Source organism: Phragmites australis, chromosome 13, assembly GCF_958298935.1.
Source record: "Phragmites australis chromosome 13, lpPhrAust1.1, whole genome shotgun sequence".
Classification (NCBI taxonomy): domain Eukaryota; kingdom Viridiplantae; phylum Streptophyta; class Magnoliopsida; order Poales; family Poaceae; genus Phragmites; species Phragmites australis.
The window spans coordinates 22,559,271-22,582,537 of NC_084933.1; the positions used below are offsets into that span (position 1 = coordinate 22,559,271).

Sequence of the window (23,267 nt, forward strand, 5' to 3'; positions counted from 1 at the left end):
TTATTTATCACTTTTTATTTATGATATGATAGTTTATTATTAATTAAAAACCCGATAGATTTATTGATATAAAATCTATCAACAGATAGCTAATCGGTTCCATATAAAAATAGCATATCCATTAGTACCCCCAACATCGCGAAAAGACGCCACGCCGTTGCAGATTAGCCGTGCAGGGTCTTGCAGCGGAATCGATCAATCATTGATCCCCCTGTGTCGTGTAGACTCGCAGCCTCATGTTGATTAATTAATCTAGTTCTGAACCAAACATTTCTTTTCAAATCTCAGGAGCCTGCACTGAAAGCTATTTTAAGAATTTCGTGTGCTGAATTTGATATCTTTCAGCGTCTGCTTACTGTTCTATGGGGCCGTTTTGCCATCACGTCGCTTCGTACATCCCTCCTGATCGGAGGTGCAGCGCTCATCCAAAAGTATTAGAGACTGCAATCGGAGGGTTAACATCTACATATGCTCATGTTGAATTTTGTTTAAACTATATATTTTTTTAGCTATACTCCTATTGAATTTTTGCGCATATACTAGCACATATACATGCATTCTGGGAAGTGCAGCCAAGACGGAATTAAATTTAAAATTTTCCATTCTTGAAAGAGATAAAATACAAGCGATCCATCAACTGACCGATCGTACAAATTCATCGTCCTTTCTCCAGGTGCTCTTAAAATTGTCACACTACGAATGAACACCCACACTCGAACTTGCATCTCCATGAATAAAAAAATAATGCTTACTACCGCCTTTTTTTCCTTCTTATGCATGGCAAAAAAAAAAGCAAAAAAAAAGAAAGCGAAGCAATTAGTACGGCTCATTTCTAACCTACCGCTAGCCAGACCAACCGCCAAGCCTCCTCTGCACCACTGCGGCCGCCGTCTGTACGTCAGTCCTCGAAGCCGGTCTGCTTCCAGACGGCATCCCGGACCCGGCTGAGGTCGCGCCCCTTGAGAGTCCTGCCGATCCCCTCATGCACCGACAGCGACGCGGCCCGGCTGCGCCACGCCAGCTCGTGCGGCGGTATCATCACCGCGCCGCCGCCGGAGCCCACCCTGCCGTATTCGTCGCCGTCGTCCCCGTCGAGCTCCCACTCCCCAGAGTAGTGGTCCCTGTACTCGACCCCAAGGATCTTTTGCCAGTCCGGTATGTTCATCGGCAGCGACCCCGGCGCGGCGGCGGTCCCCCGGCCGTCCAGCGGCTTCTTCCGACCGGCGCGGGAGGCCGGGATCGGGCGCGCCCGGGCGGTGGCCAGCTCGGTGGGGCTGGAGTAGTCCACGCCGCCGGCAGGGGCGAACGAGCCCCAGACGACGTCCGACTCGTCGAACTCGTCAGCCGACCCGGCGCTGGGGCTCCTCGCCGCGGCGCCCCGGGACGGACCGAATATCCGGTACGCGTGCTTCGCGGCCGCCGACCTCGCACTCCCGGCCATGCCGATCGATCGGCCTGCAGATTTTGCGTTGCTTAACCGTGGCGCTACGCTTCGCAAGCTGCAACTACCGATCTCTGCAGAGGAGTGCGAGAATGATGGTAGGTAGGATGGCAATGGTTTTGGAGTTTGTGTGGGTTTGGTGTCCGGGCTGGATTTTATAGAGTTGGAGGGAGAGAGGAGACCGGAAGCTAGAAGTAGAAGCAGTGGGTGGGCTTGCGGAGCGCAGCGACAGGGACCGGAAGCGGATAAGGCTGTTTTAGGATTGACGGCTCTGCCCTCGCGTGCCCGCCACGGCCACGGGTTACTGCTGTGCATGGTGCGCTGTGGGCGCTGGTGCGGCCTCGGGGCGTCATGTCCGAGTGACCGAGTGTATGGCTACGGCCACGCCAACGTCGGTTTACACACTTCGTCACCAGGAGTGTGATCCGTGAGTGTGCTAACCTTGTGATCGAACGTAGAAGCTAGTTACCAACCAATAAATTTATTGAGATGTATGCAACGATTAACTCTAAAAAAACCTAAACTAAAAAAACTTAAACTAATAGAGAAAAATAAGCAATTCAATTATTATTCATCGGAGCTGATCAAAACCCACCGGGCAGGACTCACTGGTGTGCTGACCTCCCACCTGACACACTTTTGTCACATCTGAATGTGCCAAACCTTCTTTCTTCTCCTGATCACTCCTCGTGTCCTTGCGTGATTGGTCTGTTAAAAGTGTGCCGGCTTCGTACACGATTACATTGTACTACAGCCACACTACTGCACGATAGGGGTGACTTAGGAGGTAAAGCTGGTACTAGGGGCCATAATAATTGGCGCAAGGGTAATTCCGGTATCTACGCATAAGGAACCAACAAATAATAATAATTCCAGGGCCTCGAGTTTGTCGCTGCACGCACGATGGCAGCATGGCCCGCGCTAGCGTCCTGTCTATGGGTCCGCGATAGTGACACGTGGTCTTGCCCCTCACGCTCGCCACGTAACGCCACCGGTGGGCCCGCGTCGGCACGTGAAGGACGGCCTACCAGCAAGGTCCCCACGGTGGCTGTTGGTGGGCAGAGACGTCGGGCATGTTGGTTTCCTTTCCCGCTTAGGCAATGATCTGGCTAGTGGAGGGAAGTTAATTGAGTTTTCTCTTAAAAATAAGAAAAATCTTATCCATCTTATCAAAATTCAAATAAATAAAAAATTATACATACTTATTTGTCCTTTAACCTTCCTAAGTGAGACAAGTGTTGGGGTTACCATCAAGAACCCTAAATGCTTTTTACTTCGTTGGACTAAGTTCAAAGGTCATTAGTCTTAGAACCCCTTCAAAGATATGTGGCTCTAGAGTTGGCGTCGAGACCCACCCAGTAAGATCAGCAGTAAGAGGGCTAAAAAAAGATCAGTTACATTCAATACCAGTCACATCGGGGGCTGACCTAACACGCCGGACTAGATCGACACCGTAGTCTGCGACCAAGCACTACGACCACTTACTGTCATGATTACTACCACGATTATGTGATCTCATCAGAGAGACTAATATTTTAGCCTCAGTCCAAGGTAATGTTTTATCAAGCTGGCTCTATGTTCTGGTAGTATAGTGATAGCTTGTATATCTACCCCGTAGAGGCTTGCTTGTACCCTTACCTCTGCAAGGCAATATAAATACTAACCGTGAGCATACGGTGCCAACGGCAACCAATTTTGTGATCACTATAGACAATCCCTCCCTCTAAGCTTGAGTCACTCAAGTGTGTTAAGCTGTTGCCACACCTTGTTCGTGAAAGACTTTTTCTTTCACCAACAGCTAGGCATGTCCGTGGGGACATAGAATGGTGTATCAATCAGAGAGGTAGGATGCCACCCAACAAAAAGATCGACAAAGCGGTGGTCCGAGCGGTTGGCTCCACGGCAATGCCTGTGCGAAAGTCAGCACGACAACCATGACCAAACGCCTGCTATCCCGACACTAGCGCCCCAACCGAGGGCGACGACAAGTCCACGCTCGAGCGAAATGAGGGCCCCATGGCCACCACTGACAAGGTCGTGATCCCGACTGCTGCTGAAGTGGGGCCCCACCGGTTCGGAGGCCTTTCAGCAGTAGTACGACGAGAACATCGCGACACCCTAAGAGGTTGCAGCTGAGCATGCCGCCAAGGCCAGCCAGCAGGCACACATGGTGGCTCTTCAGGCCATGCAGCAGGCTACGATCATAGCTGAGGCCACCCTCGGGACGGCTGACGTTGTGGTGGCCCGGGCTCCGAAGGCCAATGAAGGCATCATCTGTGCCCCTCATCGTCCCCAAGCGTCACACCTAGCCATCCTGTAGGCGACTAAGTCTCAGGCCCGTCAACACGAGGCTCCGCTCCTAGACTTCGACCCTCCTCTACTGGCGAGCTTGCTGGTTGTCCCCTTACCAGATGGGTTCCGGACCCCCAAACTTCCTAAGTCTAAAGGCAATTCGGACCTAAAGGAGTTCATTCGCTTATACGCCCTCGCCATCTAGGCTAACAGAGGCAGCCAGGCCACCATGGCCCAGTGCTTCCCCTTCTCTTTGGAGGGGGTAGCCCTCCAATGGTTCTAGGTGCTGGAACTAGGGGCCATTTATTCCTGGGTCTAGCTCCAAGAAGTTTTCTGCAACAACTTTTAGGGCACCTTCGTTGAGTCGATGACCTTTGAGAGCCTATTTGCCGTCAAGGAATAGCCGGGTGAAACCCTCCTAGAGTACTTCTGGAAGTTTGCCTAAACTTAGGCCCAGATAAAAAGCATCTCGAAATCATCATTTGTCGACACGACAACTCAAGATCTATCATCCATGCCCCTCTTCGATCGACTGCACCAGCACCCGTGCACATGGTGGATGCCCTCGTGTGCAAGTTCGAGGAATACACTTGTACAGAGGAGAAGTGACTATGTCGGGATACCATGGATGTTGTCGTGGCCCCCTCCGTCAAACCCGTGGGGCCAACTTCCCAATCAGGGTCCTCTCGGGCCCCACCATCTACCCCAGCTAAAAGGGGCTCCAACGAGGCCAAGGGCTCATGGGGGCACGAGTCCCAATAGCACTAGCAACATAACATCCACAACATCGACCACACACGAGGGGCTCCGAACCCTCCCGAGCTAGGGGCGCGACCGAGGACACTCTGACGCTTTCCTTGAGCACCAACGTGCCCCCGACCGGCAACCCAAAGAAGGGTACTGGTACACTCTGCACGGGGCTGAACATGCCTACAATTACGAGGACTGTTGGACCCTCATAATCTCCCGAGATGAGTACCTTGAGTGACGGATGGCACATGTGGCAGCAGATAGGACTAGAGACGAGCAGCCCGGAGGCTGTTGGCATGCAGCAAGATGCCAGGTGGATCACCTGGCCTTTCCAAACCTTCCTCATCTAGCTCTGCCCCCTCCACCTCCACCACCCATGGTGCAAAATATCAAAGGGGAGACTGTACCAGGCAAGTGGTCCTGGCCATAACAGGAAGGGGAACCTCCAGTGGCTCCTCGAAGCGGCATCAACGAGACTACATGCATGTGGTCAACCATGTCGAGGCAATCAGAGTTCATCACTGAGTCCAGGGATGGGCCGAAGCCCTAGTGACCTTTGCCTTCGACGACGCTGTGGGGGTTAACTTCCCTCACACCGATGCCCTAGTTGTCACGGTCGACACTGCCGGCGTCAAAGTCCAGAGGGTGCTGATCAACAGAGGAAGCTCCATTGATCTTCTCTTTGTGCATGCGTTCGATCAATTCTACATCTCGCGGGGCTAGCTCCCTTTGGCCTAGAGGCCCCTTTAGGGGTTTAACGTGGTCCCATCTATGCCCTAAGACAGATAGAGTTTGTCGTCACCTTCGGCGTTGTGGACGTACCCTACGCATACAACATCATCCTAGCTTAGTGTCACATCCCAAAAATGATAAGCCATAATTAAGCATCGCTTAACCATTATCGTATATGTTATCAACGGTGTTGTTACGTAATTGTCTGACAAGTTTAGTTCGAAGGTGTTTCAAACACCCTAAAGATGGTTTAGAGCTCCTTAGAAAAGCCCTAGATCCTTTGGAGAAAAAAGGGAAGGGAAAGCAGGAATACTTAGAAAGATTCAGTACAAAACTACTCTCGCGGTCCGACCAGGGTCACCCGCGGTCTGACCACTAGGTGGCAGCCACATGGGCTTGCCACATATGCTTGCTGTGGTCTGATCGGCGCCCTACACAATCCCCACCAGCACACAGAGGCTCGACTTAAGGTGGTCGATTGCATTTGCTCTCCCTCTCTCTCGCTCACTCTCTCCACCCAACACTAGAAGGGAGAGGGATTCCTTTGTCATCGTGTTCGAGGGCTGAAGATCAGAGGAGGGGACTCTAACGAGCTCCCGAAGGACTTCCCCAAGCATCTCCCCCTCTTCTCCCTTGCCAGAGACCCGTCATTCACTAGAAGCTTAAATGCACTAAGATGAGGCTTCCCCGACCATTTTTTCGTTGTTCCCAAGCTCGATTCGACCCCCGTGTCGTTTAGGCCCAAAATTCAACCTAGCCTAGTCCAATCCATGGGGTATTTTAAGTTTAGCTCGGTGAAGGTAGTCCAAGTCAATTTATAAACACTCTACTTCTGAGGAACCATCCAAATAGTATTCTGATTAATTACTAAGTCGATCACTGACACGATCATGACTTCAACGATTAAACAGAATACCGCTCCGGTAGTCCCGGCACGTGTTTTGTGCCCAAGGATAGGAACACATGCCTTCCAACATGTACATCATAACATAACTTAATAAAGAGCGAGTAATAAATATTTATATTACAAGTATTAAGTATGCAATTGATTTCAACAATTTACAACAAAAACGAGCTAGGAGGAAACAAAACCTCTCAACTCTAAACCACAAAAGAACTATGCAGCGGAAAATTAAACTTATAAACAACAAAAGAGAACAGTGTCGTGTGCCCTTAGGCACCGCCTAAAAAACACCACTTTCATAGTAGGATGTATTACTCTTACCCGCCACCAAGATTGACAGGTACGAAGTAGCCAAAAACAGTCTCTTCCTCAGCAGTAGGAGTACCTGAAAACGCAGGCTTGAGTATGAAGGTACTCGCAAGACTTAAACTATATAGAGCACATATACATAGCTCGACACCAAGGATTATGCATTAATCATTAGTAAGGATGAGCCACATGTTAGGTAAAAGATATGCACCAAGCATCCTAAACATATGTGTGAGCGACTGAAACTTAACCAAAACATATGAAAACTGTCCTGCAACTAACAACTGAACAAGTATAATTGTAAACAACATGTGTATCAATATGTAACAAGAACCAACATCACCATCTCTCATATACCGAACCACAAACCATACTCGAAACTCTACGACCGATGCAGATGGACAGAAGCATGCTCATGACCGAGAGCGTGGTAGTTCAAACTGTTTATACACCCTGCAGAGGGATACTCCTGGACCCACACGACACGAGGACCATTCGGCTTGTACCACTGGCCAAAGTGCACACAAGGGGGTACTCGTGACAACCTTTCCCAACCAACCCAACCGTTTGGATCATGCATCGCTCAGTGCGGTGGTACTAGAACTACTCCCAGAGCAAACTAGTACCGCTACAAGCCCGCCCGCTCAAACCGTCAATGTCCACACCCAAAAAGCCACTGCTGCGAAGATATTCGGCTCGCCTTACCATTAGATCGACATGTGATGAGTAAAGTAAGTGCTAAAGCCAACAACACCGACGATCGATGCTTAATCGGCGCAAAGCGGTCTACGATGTTCGATTTCCTCTACCGATCTACCCAGAGGAACTCCACATCCGGGCAGGACAAAACACCTCCTAGCACCGCCCACACCACGTCTCATACTCACCACTCATGCAACCATCTCAACCTCAACAAGTGTATGTAATCATAAGAAGGTCCTATGCTCGCGAACAACGGGATGCACCGCCGTTCTACTTCTACCGAATGACCTAAGCATATAAGTCGAACTCATATCTAGACATTGACAACATCATAAGGCTACAAGGAATGTAAATACACAAGTATTCGAAGTAGAAGAATGCAATTGGTATAGGTTCTACCCATTGGTACTCGACACTGACTCGCTAAACATGCATGCATACATAAGCATATTTCATCAATTTTGGACTTATCCAATTACACAAGATAGATCAATATGCTTAGTTGCTTGCCTAGATGCGCTGACTCAAATAGGTGGGGCGCGCCGGGATCGTCCTGGGGCTCTAGGATTGACGGGTCAGCGTTCTCTAAAAAGGATCAATGCGTGCAATACAATGAGTATGAATGAAATGCAAAAGGTATACACAAAGCTTCAAAACATGCTAGAAGCATAAGTTATGCGAATCAACGTAATACTAAACGATCTAAATAAAATCCGAAAAATAACAGCCATTCGGAGTATCCGGATTGGTTTGGAGTATCCGGGTTCGGACCCTCCGGTGGAAGTCTGGAAGAGGCACTCGGTTGTTGCCTTTTTGTTTGACTGGCCCAGAGTATCCGGGTGAATCCAGAATATCCGGGTTCTGAAGTATCGGGGCCATCCTCCAGTGAAGGTTCTCAGTTAGCCACTGTTCTAACTTAACCCGGAACCTCCGGATTGGTCTGGACTATCCGGGATGTGCCGAACACTCCAAGTGAGGCTCTAAACGAAGCTCTCGGTTACTTGATAATACAACTACCTGGAGTCTCCGGGTTTGATCGGATTATCCGGATGACACAGTGTTGGGTTCTTCATAACTTTTCTCCTCGGGTGATTTGACTCACTTTACAAATCTGTTCTACACAAATGTGCATATGCCCCAACTAAATGATTCTAAACCAATTTCACACTCTAAACCCTAACCAATTTTGAACACAATTCGACGGACGATTTCTGCTGAATCCGGAATATCCGGGTGAGACCGGAATATCCAGGTCAGCCCAGAAAAGCTATTCTCGAGTGGATTTTTTGTTGATTCGAGTTGTGGTCTTTTCCAAGCCTAGAGGGAACATGTTATGGGTAGTCTAAGGGTCATGAAACTTACTCATCAACTAGCAACACGACTCTAGAGCTCATTTTTCTTAAATGCGTGATTAAGAATTTGGAACGTGGCACCACTAGTCCCATAGAGTATTTAGGTACCCTCAGTGGTTGAGAGTCTCGCTGGAGCTCTCGCCGACAACCCCACAAGGGTGCTGTCGGCAAGGCCTAGCGGTTTGACCTTTGCATGGGCTGGTCTGATCGCCAGTTGGGACTGGAAGGTCCGAAGTGAGGGCTCTATACAGGGGTTAGACCACTGCTAGGGCTGGTCTAGCCGTTGGTGGGCGGTCTCACCGCCGTATCAACATCGGTTTGATTGTCAACCCCCAAAACTCTCTGCTGGCCACCGGTCTGACCACCACCCTTTGGCCAGTCTAACCGCCGACCACTGAAAGCTTGGTGCACTTTAAGTTGGCTTATCCGAGGTTTCATGCTTTGAAGCCCTAGCCCCTTAGCGGTCTTTTACGAATATTTTCGAGTCTCGGCGCTCCACTATTACTTGAGCATACATTTTATGTATTCTTGTTGCATTGTTCATTTATTTATGCATAGTGTTTCTTTTAGAGAGCGTCGATCTAATAGTTCAGGCGAGCGAGGGCAACACCGAGGCACCTCACTTCTGTGAATTCTGTGCGGGTAGCATCAGGCAGCCAGCAGCAGCAAGAAAAGCATCTAAGCATATTGAACCCTTATGTTGAATTGAATGAAGTCAAAATTTGATAAACTATGCTTATGTATGTTTGCATGAGTAGCGAGTTGATATCGAGCAAAAATAGGTAGAACCTATATTGTATTGTATATTCTCTACCTTGAATTGTTGATTATCCTCATCCTTGTCACCTCAATAATATTGTTGATGTCTATCCTAAGAGTTGTTTGACATGCTTAGCAATATATAGGTCCTCGGTAGAAGTCGAGCGACGATGATGCTATTGTTCGCGAGCTTAGGGCTTACTTAATGTTTCACACTATTGATTATGTTGTTGAGATGGTTGAGATGTGAGAATGAGACGAGATATGGATGGTGTTAGGGGTATTATCTGCCCTGGTGGAGGTTCCCGGGGTAGTTCGGGGAGGGAGTCCGGATATCGTAGACCGTCTTGCATTGGTTAAGCACCGACCGTTGGTCTCCCTTGGCTTTAGCACTTACCGTACTCACCACATGATGATCTAATATTAAGGTAAGCTGAATACCTCTGTAGCTGTGATCATTTAGGCTTGAACATCGATGGTGTGAGTGGACGGGCTTGTGAAGGTATTTAGTTTGCTCCGGTAGTAGTTCTGAATACCTCCGCACCAAGCAATACATGTATCAAATGGTTGGAACTTATTGAAAAATGTTGTCACGAGTACTCCGCTTTAGAGAGAGTTAGGCCGGGTTAGGTTTAGGAATTTATTATTTTTCCCTTTTCTATTTATATTCCTTTCTATTTTCTAATTCTAAAGCAAAAGGCAAATCAAACCAAGCCAAATAAAATTCAACAAAATCAAATAAACCCTACATGCCTATTTCCAACACAAATGCATAACAAGCAATATATATCATATGTCAAATTGCATTTTATTTTATAAAATAGGTTTTATCCTATACTATTTATTAAAATCTAAATTCAATCTAGCAAAATTTTAGGAACTTGAAAATTTGAAAAATTAGGGTGTTACAATATTCTACCAATAGACCTCTACGAAAATAATTTTTGAAAATAAATCTCTTTGCACGACGCTGTGACAATTGACGCCATGCTTGAATAGCACAACGCCATGATATTTGAGGTAGTGCTACCGATCCTCAATTTTAGACTTCAAATCACACGAGGTAGCTACAACAAAATCAATTGTCATGACACTGCTCTATTCAACCACGGTATCAAATATCATGGCATCGAAAATGGTTTATTTTCAACATTATTTTCTCATAGGTCATGCATAGATTTTTTTTTAAAAAAACAAATTCTAAAAATTCCACCACTAGTGGCTATTGATCGGGCATATTTTCGGAGAGCTTAAAATTTTGTGATCACTAGTATGGATATGCACAGGCAGAGCGTCTTTTTCCCGTACTACTTCAAAGATTACTACAGGCACGACAGTGTTTTCAACTACAGTGTAAAGACTAGTGGCCCGTCTTTTGAGATGAGAGCTCAGCGTAAGCCACATGACAGGTGACCGCGATTGGCAAGCATCCAAAAACATGACCAGAACATCAGTGGCCACAAGAAGGTTACAGGAGGAGCCAAGTTAAAAAAAAAGATCGTTGGGGGTAAGCTTAGAGAAGATTTTAGAGGGGATACTGTTTTTAGGCAGGACTGGAGGGCAGGGGGGCCATGGCCCACCTTGATCCCAAGAAGCTCTGCGAACACTGCTATTTTTCGAAAGGGATAAGAACACTGTTATCACTAACCAAATACAGTGCTTCGTCTTCTTAGCAGCATTTCGAGCTGCTCGACCAAACTTGCTTGTACAGACCGATCCACTCGACGATTTGTGCATGGAGGATAGAAGGGTCACAAACAAACGTCGGTTCATGCTCACAAGTTACAAATGGTACGAGCTGGAACGGGAGCATGGGACAAGCTTGGCAAATTAATGGTGGCCATTTGTGACCACAGCGCATAGTGTGTGCAGTGTCCCCTGGAGTAGTTATCGTCCCTCTTCCGGCCGGCGATCTCAGTACCCTCCAAGGCCCAGTCGTTATCGCCTGGGGCACGCTGCAGTGGCGTCCGCGGTGCATGTACGTGCCCAGCGGTGTAGCCAGGCCACGAGAGAGCCGCGCGCACAAGCCAATGTGGCGTGCGCTCACTGGCTGATTCCACGTGGGCGCTGCCACGTAGGCGCTTCTGTACTCCAACGGGCAGCATCCCACTGCTTTTACCCATGCATGCAGTAATGCAGAGCCCAACTGTACGAGCACTCATTGGCTCATTGCTCTCTCTTCAACCTGATCACCAACCGTGTGCAATGTATCAGCATTACAACCTCTGCCGTAGTGCCGTGCACTGATGAGCAATGCCAATATGGACTCTACAACAAAGCTGGAAAGTGGGTTACATACATGTCGATGCGATGAAGCTAGCGCCTGTGAATCGTGGTATGGTCTCAGAGGAACAACAACAAAACGGGATGGAGTACAGCGAAATGAAGAAGAAGGATCACAAGTGTCGGCGTCACCCAGCCAATGACGACGGCCGCGTGTATGACCTGTACGGGTCTGGGCTACGATCTCTGTCCTAATCTGCTACCACCACCGCCGTCTCGATCGCCGATCGGTTTCGTGCGCCGGTTTGACATCAAGAGGAGGCGCGATCGACGTAGCAGCGAGATATATTATATGACGCAGATGCGTTGGCCTACCATCTCTTGCTTGCAGCGCCGGGTCTCCTTCGCCATCACTGCTCTGTTCCGGATCAAAAGCTAGGGAGAATTATGGAGCTAGCCAGCGCGCCCGGGTCAATACCGTATGCGTACCGGACTGCTCGACAGTCACTCGATCGAGTCTCGGATCAAGCGGCTGGTGCACACGGTATATCAGTTGGAGCAAGCTTGTCATTAACTTGCGGACTAATTAATCGGGTAACCTTATCTGACTGAAACTTCGTGTCGCTCTTTACTTTGGTTTTTCAAACCTGCAACCAATCATGAAGGGCTGGTTATGTATTTACGTACCACATTGTGGGGTAGTGGTACGCGCGCTCACTTGACGGCTTTTGGATCGATGCGTGTGGTTTATTTGCTGCAGCATCTTCAGTAAACTAACAACGCGATTGCTTTCGTAATCAGCAGCTAGCTGTGACTCTCACCTTTAGCTTTCAGCTGGTAAGTGCGGCGACGGGCCGATGGTCAACTGAAATGGTGGCAAAAAGATGTCAAGTTCATTATCAACTACACGTTTTTTTTTTGGAATTACACAGGGCTAACTACCCTGGATACTAACTAAGAAAGAGATGAGCGTCTAAGTTCAAATCTAGACGGGCGTGTAGCTCGTTTGCTACCTCTACCAACCGAATAGAAACTTGGTTCCTTTTTGAGGAATAAATCCCCCATGAGACACGCAAGGAACGTCTCTAGGGATCAAACCTGGGTGGGCTACCCGAACACCGTCGGAGCTAGCCACGCGAGCGTCAGCTTGGTTCTCTCAACGACACCTATAGCTTACAACTCTGAGAGAACAGAATGGTTTGCCACACGCTAATCATTCCTGTTTCTAGTCACTGCTCACTTCCTCAGCATCAGTTTACTCAGAGACCACCTGGTTTGTCACCCACACCCAACGGCGGATTCAGAGCCACCAAGTGAATGATCTCTCTTCTTATTCTTCATCATTTTCTTCTTTAATTATTCTTTCTCTTTTATATCAAAAATTAAAGTGGGATTTGGTGGGCTCCCGTATAAGATGGGGCAAGGGCGCTTGAGCCCATTCCACCCCTGGATCCGCCCCTTCCCAAGATTCATGAGACAACATGATCTCATATATTTAAGAACTAGACTAAATTTATAATGTGACACGTGATATTTTATTTTCTTCTTTGTTTTATCATCCATAATTTTTTTAACTCATTCATATATTTTATGACAATTTACACCACATGTCACATCATATATTAAGTCCAGCTTTTAAATACATAAGATCAGGTTTGATAGAATTATCTTCCCCTGCCCACGCCTCAGAAGCATTCATTCAGAGATCAAACAGTAAGTCTATTGGACTTCATAGTTAGGCCCATATGGAGCCCGATTATCGGGTCCACGGCGGAGGCTTGGCCCGGTAAGGCTTCATAATTAGGCCTACCTAGAGCTCACTTTGGTTGCCAAGCGCGAGCGGTGTTGGCCCAAGTAAGTCTATTGGACTAGGATTCAGGCCCTTGTCGTTGCCTCGGCCGGCTAAAGTGCTCGACCATGGCGGTCTCCACCTCCACGATGCCTCGACGGCGCTACTGCTCGGTCGCATAGCTGTTCGATTCCAAACTCCAGTGAGATAAACTCCATGTTCTACGGATTGAAATCCAGACGCGAATCGAGAGATAGTAGGATTCGGAATTGTGGGCAAAAAGTAGAAGATTAGAGTAGCAGCAGATCGAAGTAAGGTACCCGCCGCCTACGCCGATGAGCGCGGCCGAGAAGGGCCCCGACGGGGAGGAGGAGGCGAACCCGAGCGTGGAGGCGTTCCTGGAGATCCTGGGCCGCGTCCCGGCAGGGGAGGTGGAGGCGGCGCTGTCCTCCTGCGGCATCGTTCCCATGGCGGAGGTCGCGGAGCAGGTGCTCAAGTCCCGCGTCTGCTACTCCCGTCCCAAGTCCGCCGTCCGCTTCTTCCGCTGGGCGGCGCGGTCCGTGACCCACACCGCTTACGCATGGAACCTCCTCGTCGACATCCTTGGCAAGGCCGCCATGTTCGAGCCCATGTGGGACGCCATCCGCTCCATGAAGCAGGAGGGCGAGGGGCTCGTCTCCGTCGCCACCTTCGCCTCCGTCTTCGCCTCCTACTGCTCCCGCGGGAACCTCAAGGAGGCCGCCGCGGCCTTCGACGTCATGGGCAGCTACGGCCTCAAGCCCGACGCCGTCGCACTCAACTCACTCCTCTCCGCCATGTGCCGCACCGAGGGCCGCGCGCAGGCGGCGCAGGATATGTTCGAGCGCACGAAGGCCACCGTTGCGCCTGACGCCGACACCTTCGCGATACTGCTCGAGGCGTGGGAGGAGGAGGGGAACGCGCAGCGCGCCAAGAGCACCTTCGGCGAGATGGTCGTCCGCGTCGGCTGGGACGCAGGCAACGTGCCCGCATACGACGCCTTCCTCTCCACGCTTGTACGCGGTGGCCAGTTCGACGAGGCGCTCAAATTCCTGCAGGTGATGCGGAGCAAGGGCTGCTTCCCGGGGATCAAGTTTTTCGCCAACGCCGTCGATCTCATCGTCCGTAAGGGCGACTACACCAGCGCCATAGCTATCTGGCACATGATGGTCTCTGAAGCTGGTCTCGTGCCCAATTTCTCGATGTACAACGCCATGATTGGCCTCTGCTGCAATGTTGGTAACATCGACTATGCCATTGGCATGCTAGATGAAATGCCCCTCAATGGCGTCTTTGCTAATTCTGTCACGTACAATGCCATACTGGAGGGGTTCATCAGGCACCGCAAGGCTCGAGAGGCTGAGAGTTTCCTCTCGGAGATGAGCAAGAACGAGCAACTGCCTACTGCGTCCAACTGTGCCGCTGCTATCAGCCTGTTCTCTAAGGAGTTTAACCCTTGTGCAGCGATCAACGTGTGGCGCTGCGTTGTGGAGCATCACATCACCCCTGCTGAGGACTCTGCTAGAGAGCTAATAGCGGGGCTGCTTGACTTTGGCAGGTTAACTGAGGTGAAGAAGCGTGCTGATGAGATCATTGACATGGGAATTGAGTTGCCTCAGTCCACCATTGAGAATATGAAGCGCGTGTTTGCTAAGGCTGACAGGCACCAATCGTATGACCACATTGCAAGAAGGTTGAAGCGACGATAGCTACACATGAATGGTTTAATCAGCTGGTATGTCTTCTTCCATATGGGTGTCATTGACTGTGTTAGTAAATGCCATTGATAATGTGCGATCACTGATCATCATCTGATCTTATGTCATTCACTTCCTAATTAGACCTCAAGATTTCTTTTATTATACGGTGAAAAGTTATTATTAAACTACCAAGTTCTTGTATGTGTTAGTTCTTTGTTGCTCTTGGCTGGTTACTCTCCTTGTTTGGTAATGTTTGAGTACCTTGACACAATGTAAGGCCTACGAAAAGGTCTGTTATGTTGACTACTGTCATGTCCCTTCCTTTTAATACCTTTTCATCTCTTTCCTTGCCAAGCCACTGAACCCTTGATCCCTTTTACTGTTATATTTGAGGAACGATGATTAATTGAGCTTGCACCCTTTTGAGAAACTTGAATGGAGAAAGAAACTCACTACCTTGATTTGCTGAATATAGAGTGTTTCCGCACTTTTCATCTAATGACTCCATAGTCATGCCCTTGTTTTGTGCTTAGCTGTTTTTCTCTGATCACTTCCATCACTAGTTGTCGTGTTCTTGTCAAAATTGCTTACAAGCTAAGTGCAATTGATATTCTGATTACCTAGCAAAACGAAAGCAACTCAACATGTGATTCATGCTCAATTCCTTGTTTTCCTATTTTGATTAGTCGAGCCAAGTCGTATTGAGCTTAGATTTAGCCAATTAACATAGCTTACCAGTGGAAACCGAGATGCTTAATTCTAAAGCTTTCAGGAATTTCTTTCCTTGTCATACTCCAAACTCGAAGCGGTGTTCTCTATGCAATATTCTTTTTTCCTTGTACCCTACTCAGTAGCTTTTTCAAATGCTTTTGGTCCTCTTGGAGAAAGATTTAATTGCAATATGAAGCGTGTGGTTTCTTGGACTGTTTTGCTCACATGTTAATGAGGTACGCTTTATGCCCCTTCTATGTTGACCCTAGAGTCTCTTGCCTTGTGTTCCTCAGGAATAAACCTCTTGGTTTGTGTAGATTCGGTGGCACTATATGGAATGATAACAAGAAGATGCCATATCACTAGGCCTACAATGAAAAATGTTGACGTTTCCATCCTGAACGTCATTTTTCTTGAACCTTAAGGTCACTTTGCATGGCTTGAAAACATGTAAATTACCTTGATATCTTAGTTTTAAAAGCTGGACTGGGCTGGCGGTTCAAGTGGAAAAGCCGGAGTCTAACTCATTCTGGTTTTGTTATTGGACCAACATTGCATTCGAACTGGAAAAACCGGTTGAATGCCTAGTTTCACACAAAACCACTTAACAACCAGCTACTTGAACTGCTTAGCCGGCTAGGCCGAGAAGTCGAGAACTATGTGGGTTGGCCAAAGCTGGGAACTACGTGGCGACTTGGCCAAGGTTGAGGACTAGTTGTATGTAGGCTGTAGAATAAATGCTTGGAAACACCAAAAATTGCGGGAAAAGGGGTATGAACCCACAAACTCAACTACTCAAGGTTGGAGCAAAGCCTCCATATCACTACATTGGCTTGGTCCTTGTGTCTGATATAAACTTAGCATCCTTAAGTCTTGTTGTGAACCAAAAATAGGGGAAGGGTTTGAACCCACAACCTCATGGTTGGAGCAAAGCCTCCCTATCATTACACTGGTTTGGTTCTTGTGTTTGACATGAAATTTAGCGCCCTTAGGTCTAGTTGTGAACTAAAAATAGGGGTAAAGGGGGTTTGAACCCACGAACTTAAGGTCGGAGCAAAGCCTCCCTATAACTACACTGGATTAGTTCTCATGTTTGACATGAAACTTGGTGTCTGTAGGTCTAGTTGTTAAACGGTGACTTTTTCGTTGGACTGTTGGTTGAACCAAAAAACCATAAATCGAAGGTTGGTCTGGCTTTAAAAACTATGCTTGATAGTACCAATTTTATTTGTGCATATATTAGCTAGGAGATTACTCTGATGCCATTGACTATTATACCCTTAACATGTGATAGGCTTTCTGAAATATGAATCGGTTTCTGTAATATCTGAATATTCTTGGCTGTCATGCACTCATGCACTTATGCTGATCCTTTCCCCATATTCTTCACCTGAACTTTTAAACTGCTGTTTTTCATGGAGGAAGCCTTGAGCTCTCTGTTTTTTTGGGAAAAAATTCATATCAATATTCCCCCAGCAAAATTTGAACTTTTGACATATTAGTTTGTTTTCCATTTTAAGCAGATCTCCTATCTATATGTGACAAGTCATTCGACACCTCTGATATTTGTATAGAATTCTAGTACTGTATATTGTGGATCCGAGATCTGCTCTCTTGGCATACAATTCTTTTACTATCTAATCCTAAATTATTGGTCTATACACATACGTATAATATATGCCTGATTGCTGCGAGTTTCTTTCTTGACTTGGACGAGTAATCGTAGTTGTAGATATGAATAGCGCACTGCAAGTCTCCAATGTCAGCCGGATCTTGACTTGGACGAGCAATCGTTGTTTGTATGTGCAATGGAATTCTCTTTGTTTGATCAAAGTGAACTGAAGAAGAGAATCTGTTGCCCTGCATGCCAGCGCAGCGCAGTTGTAGAAATCCATCAAATAATCCGGCGTGAATAGGATCCGGGCCGTCCAGCTCATTTTAACCATAGATGCTTATAAATTATAAGGTTCCAGCCTCACCGTGCAATTGCTCTATCCCTGTTCTTTTTGCTTATAGTAATCTGATGGCTGTGGTGTACCCAGGTGTCAACCCTGCAAGAGTTTCATGACGAGATGAGCGGCTCGCGTTTCAGGGGTCAAGGTAGCATCCAAGAAAACAGTAGAGGCTCAAGGATGGAACATTGTGCGACGGGATCGGTGCAGTCACAACTGCGACTGCAAGTTACCATTATCGGCCACCCGTTTCCGTGATGAACAGTGCAGATGAATCACTACAGTTGCTACAGTGCTTCAACAGTAATCAGCGCGGACCTCGACTGCACAGGCTCGCGTTTCAGGGGTCGCAATTGGTGAACAAGGTAGCATCCAAGAAAACAGTAAAGGCTTTACTTTCTGTCTTGTGCTGTGGCCGGCTTCATGGACGGGAAAGCGTCTTGAGCTGTTGTGTTCACAAGCAACGCAACGGCAGCCACTGATGAGCTTTATTTGAAGACGGTTCTAGCTGTATGCAATTTCTGGTTGCGATTTGAGCTCGCACTGTGTGCGATTTTCTGGACAAAACACGCATGATGTGGCCTGATGAAATGATAAGCAAGGGAACAGGACCTCTAAATAGCGTTTATACGCTAGCACACTGCTCGTTGCGACTCAATCCGTGTGGTTCCCGGCTTTGCAGTTTCGATGATTCAGGAAAGTGCCTATGACCTCATGACAGGGCATAATCAACTGTGCTACTGCAAATTTGTACACCTTTCTTCCTTCCAAATAAAGGTTGGATACAGCCAATGCCGGCACGCCACACGCCATTTAGGTTGTACCTAATCAAGCTCCAGATTACAATCTTAACTTTTTTTTCAGAGAACTTACTTCCTAGATTTTGTTAGCAGCAAGCAAGTGGTTCTTGCAATGTGCCTCTACGTGGTGCTTACTTGTCCATCTTGTATATTGGCAGCAACCGAACTGCTGGTTGAGCGGCTGCTCCATTGGCGGAGAGGTACATTGCGCTGCCATACAAACCATAGCATAAAAATTTCTAACAAGATTTTTTGTAGTGACCGTGATTATGTGCAAACCAGCAGCCTCCAGCTGGTGGTACACAGGTATAATAATTCCTTGATTCCCGGAACTCAGGAATGCATCTCTGGTATTTACTCAATCTGTTTTAGCATTCTTCAAGTGAACAAAGCCAAGAACAAAGTTATTTAACCAAGTAGAAGCCGCATCTAGCTCTACCAGTGAGGAACATAAAGCAATCAGTCCATCTGATATCAACAGTCACTAATCTTTGGCACAAGCACGGCAAAGGCATGAACACGAAAATTCTACTAGAGCATTTGAACACGTCTTATCTGGAAGGGTAGGTGAGAGAATTAACAAATAAATAAATATTATATGGTAGAGTAGATGGCTGAGATAAGTCATGCGTGGGTAATGATATAGGGGGTTGCATTTCCTAGAGACATGGTCATTGTTTACTGCATCCACTGATCAGACTTGCGCCTGCGTCTTCCATCACCACAAATTCTCAAACGCAAACATACACAACCCATCGCTGAATTAAACTGGCCGGACCACTAGTTAAAGTTAGCCAGCCACCGTATTAGGCACAGCCACCAGAATTATCTATGGTGATGAGCGCTTTGGTCGGTTGTGGGCGGCAAAATTATAACCCTGAAACCTCCCTAACCAGGCACTCTAGCGGTCTAGCCCCGGCCGGGCCTTATCTCTGACTAAACATATCACTAAAGAATCTAATCATGAAGCAGTCTACTGCTCCTGTCACGAACCACCAGAGTCTCGGTCTCACCCCCATAAATACCTCGCCTCGCCTCGGCTGCTCGTCACCTGGCTCGCACCACACACAGAGTTGTCAGCTGAGCTTGCTAGCAGCGTACGTGAGCTCGCGCGCTCGAGAGGTGCGTAGCTTGAATTTGGTGTGTAACAATGGCGAAGGACATCGAGGCGGCGGCGGCGACAGAGGGCGGGGAGTACGCGGCCAAGGACTACTCGGACCCGCCGCCGGCGCCGCTGATCGACGCGGAGGAGCTGACCAAGTGGTCCCTGTACCGCGCGGTGATCGCCGAGTTCGTGGCCACGCTCCTCTTCCTTTACATCACGGTGGCCACCGTGATCGGGTACAAGCACCAGACGGACGCGTCGGCGTCGGGCCCCGACGCGGCGTGCGGCGGCGTCGGCATCCTCGGCATCGCCTGGGCCTTCGGCGGCATGATCTTCATCCTCGTCTACTGCACCGCCGGCGTCTCAGGTAAAGAACATCACAGCACGTGCATGCATGCATCACGTGAAGATCGAACCAAGCAACGTTAGGTTCTTAACCGCGCGTGTGTCGCGTGGGCACGACGCAGGTGGCCACATCAATCCGGCGGTGACGTTCGGGCTGTTCCTGGCGCGCAAGGTATCGCTGGTGCGCGCGGTGCTGTACATCATCGCGCAGTCCCTGGGTGCCATCTGCGGCGTGGGGCTCGTCAAGGGCTTCCAGAGCGCCTACTATGTGCGCTACGGCGGCGGCGCCAACGAGCTCAGCGACGGCTACTCCAAGGGCACCGGGCTCGCCGCCGAAATAATCGGCACCTTCGTGCTCGTCTACACCGTCTTCTCCGCCACCGACCCCAAGCGCAACGCCCGTGACTCCCACGTCCCGGTAAGTAGCATATGGTTTTGGAACATATAAAGGCAGTTATCCTTGTTTTCAAAGTAGTTGTTTATTGTAATCTATCTCATATTTGGAACTCCTTAGTAGGGAAATATAACTTCACCACGTAGTATTCTCTATCTCACTATTCATCCTCTCATCTACTTGTTGATTCTCTTATCTATCATATATTTTTTTTCATCTAACCTTCTAAGTACGAATCCTAAAGTAAATGTACATCAAGATAGATTGTGCTTAAGCACATATTGTGGAAATTACCCTTTGCTAACTAGTATGTCAGCACCCGATTATCACCTTTACTGCTTTAAAATGCAACACCAATCATAGCTAAAAAATTAATTTTCTTGGAAGACTAGCTAGCCTGGGAGCATATTACTAGATTAAAACTTCAGCCACTGACAGTATTTCAGAATTCAGAGCCATCATAGCCATCCATGTCTACCATCATACTAACCTTTTTCACTGTCTGCTTTGTTCAGGTGCTTGCTCCTCTCCCAATTGGGTTCGCCGTGTTCATGGTCCACCTGGCCACCATCCCGATCACCGGCACCGGCATCAACCCGGCCAGGAGCCTTGGCGCTGCCGTGATCTACAACAACGACAAGGCCTGGGATGACCACGTACGTCCTACACAAACACTTCTCGCCTCCCAATTCATCCATCTGCTTATGGCTTACAGCACGACTGCTCATGGCTCAGATAATCAAATAGCTTTCGCGATGTTTCTCAGCCATAAGTCCACAAGTAGCAGACAGAACCGATCGATAGGCTCAGGATAAGGCTCCATCACATAATAATTTAACTGATCAGCAGATGTCACCCCTCAGTTGATGAATTTGCAGTTCTTTTAGTACGCCTAGTTTAGCTTACGTACTGCTATGACATTTGCAGCCAGCTACTTAAAAAACACAATTTGCAACAAATTAAGCACGTAGCCTAATCTCTTCCCACCAACCGTTGGACCTACCGGGAAAACTCTAGCCTATGCACCTAATGCTGCCTTGTCTTACTGTTACACATGTACACCAATAGCTTCTACACAGAAGGACAGAACCATTATTGACATCAAATTATTACTACCATAACTTAATATCGATCTCGGCGATCAGTTGAGATGTCTTACATCACCTGCGTTGTGGTGTGTGGCTGCAGTGGATCTTCTGGGTGGGGCCACTCATCGGCGCCGCCATCGCCGCCGCCTACCACCAGTATGTCCTGAGAGCTAACGCCTCCAAGCTGGGCTCCTCCGCCTCCTTCAGCAGGGACTAGCTAGAAGATCATACTTATAGCCTCCCGGCCGCTGGAACATCGATCGGAGGCGTTAAACTGTAGATACATCATAGGGCCTCCAGCCTACGTATTTGCTTCGGGTTGTCCTCGTCATGCATGCATGTGATCGATCCGCGTCTGTATCTTCCGACGACTTCGCTGCATTTGCTGGCAGTTCCTTAATTTCCAAGTGTGCTTGTGCTGTTCTACGTGTCCGTGTATGAATGTACGTTTGCATTTGGACAGCTGGGCAAGAAGAACAACAAGAAGTGTGTACGCAAGTTTTATGACGTAGTTGAATGTTTTTCGCTTGATGTGTATCTTCAGGCTCCAGCATTTCTTACTACGTGCCTTTCTTCTAGTACTAGTTGATTGTTACGACCATTAATTTACAAGAGCAACATATGTCGCATGTAGGGATCGATGCAAATGGACAGCCTACTAACCCATACAAGAGCCTGTATACTACTTTATTTTCCATCTACTAATACAAAAATGGATCCAAAAATATAACTATAATTATAGTTAAGTGAATCTTAAAACCCGCAAGCCTGTCCTGCTTGCATCCCCAAGTGTGCTTATCTGGTTAAAGTGGCGGCAAGGCGAAGTGGCGGGCGGGCATTTTCGTGGCCGGGATGGAGCAGTAATAGGTACAGACAAAACACCGCGGTGGGGTAGTGGCTCGGCCCAAAAGGAGTCGCGATGTTTCGCCGGCCACTTCCCTTCCTTGATCGGCCCGGACGACTCCGCCCGAGGGAGGAGGATTCAAAGTTGGGCCATTGACGGGCCTGACTGAACTCGGGGTAAGAAGCAGGGGAATTTTTTATTTTTTAAATAAAAAATAGAAATATATATATCTGTTTTAAAAAATATAAAAATAGAACAAATTCAGCAACAAGGGCTCGTCCTCGTAGAGCGGATTTCTTATTTAGAGGGTTCCTAGAGTAACTCTAATCCATTTCTTATTTTTGGTTTTCCATTCTCTGAATACAAAATTTTCTATTTAGATTTTTTCCCTATTTTTAGTGCGCTTTAACCGGTTCTCTAATTTACCTTCTTTAATATATTCACCTCCATTTATTAATATCTTGTAACTAATAAATAATTATTTCATATTTAAACAATGTTATTTTTGACGACTATATTTCTAACTACTCTTACAACACGTGTACTTATGTGATAATTGCTCTTACAAATTCTTACAATACGTGTGCTTATGTGATAACTGATCTTATAACACGTGTGCTTATGTGGTAACTGCTCTTACAGTACGTGTATTTATGTGATAACTGCTCTTACAAATTCTTACAACATGTGTTTATGTAGTAACTGCTCTTACAACGTGTATGCTTATGTGATAACTGCTCTTATAACATGTGTGATTATGTAGCAATTGTTTTTAAAATTTTTTACAACATATATACTCATGAGGTAACTACTCTTGTAACGTGTCAGCTCTCACCTGCTCTCTCTCCCCCTCGCATTTCCTCACCTACATAAGAGCAGTAATAAGTGGATAGGGAACTTTTCATATTTGATAGATAATCGAGAAAGAGATGATAAATAGGAGATGTTTGTAGTTGTTTTTACTAAAAATTTAAGATAGAAAAGGGAGTAAGAATTCGATTGGAGTTGCTCTTATGACGTAATTGCACGCACCGCTCACACGCGTACTGTGTCTCAG

General features: G+C 47.5%; 3 protein-coding genes across 4 annotated transcripts; 2 read left to right on the forward strand and 1 right to left on the reverse strand.

Moving 5' to 3' along the window:
• Positions 1–580: 580 nt before the first annotated feature.
• On the reverse strand, positions 581–1,599 carry LOC133887745 (protein S40-4-like). The gene has a single exon (XM_062327714.1). It carries the CDS (start codon positions 1,439–1,441, stop codon positions 899–901), a length of 543 nt encoding a protein of 180 aa, XP_062183698.1. The 5' UTR covers positions 1,442–1,599; the 3' UTR covers positions 581–898.
• Positions 1,600–13,350: 11,751 nt separating this feature from the next.
• LOC133887615 (pentatricopeptide repeat-containing protein At1g77360, mitochondrial-like) lies at positions 13,351–19,002 on the forward strand. 2 transcript variants are annotated; one of them, XR_009903626.1, is made up of 3 exons: positions 13,351–15,006; positions 17,725–18,451; positions 18,593–19,002. XR_009903626.1 is itself a non-coding variant. In XM_062327558.1 (2 exons), exon 1 carries the CDS (start codon positions 13,589–13,591, stop codon positions 14,978–14,980), a length of 1,392 nt encoding a protein of 463 aa, XP_062183542.1. In that variant the 5' UTR covers positions 13,351–13,588; the 3' UTR covers positions 14,981–15,006; positions 17,725–18,571. The 2 variants fall into 2 exon arrangements, 1 of the variants encoding a protein (XP_062183542.1); XM_062327558.1 differs by lacking the exon at positions 18,593–19,002 and having other exon boundaries at positions 17,725–18,571.
• Positions 19,003–19,486: 484 nt separating this feature from the next.
• On the forward strand, positions 19,487–21,792 carry LOC133889654 (aquaporin PIP2-5). The gene is made up of 4 exons (XM_062330103.1): positions 19,487–19,906; positions 20,007–20,302; positions 20,794–20,934; positions 21,467–21,792. The coding sequence occupies exons 1-4, from the start codon at positions 19,585–19,587 to the stop codon at positions 21,581–21,583; spliced, it is 876 nt and encodes a 291-aa protein (XP_062186087.1). The 5' UTR covers positions 19,487–19,584; the 3' UTR covers positions 21,584–21,792.
• Positions 21,793–23,267: the final 1,475 nt, after the last annotated feature.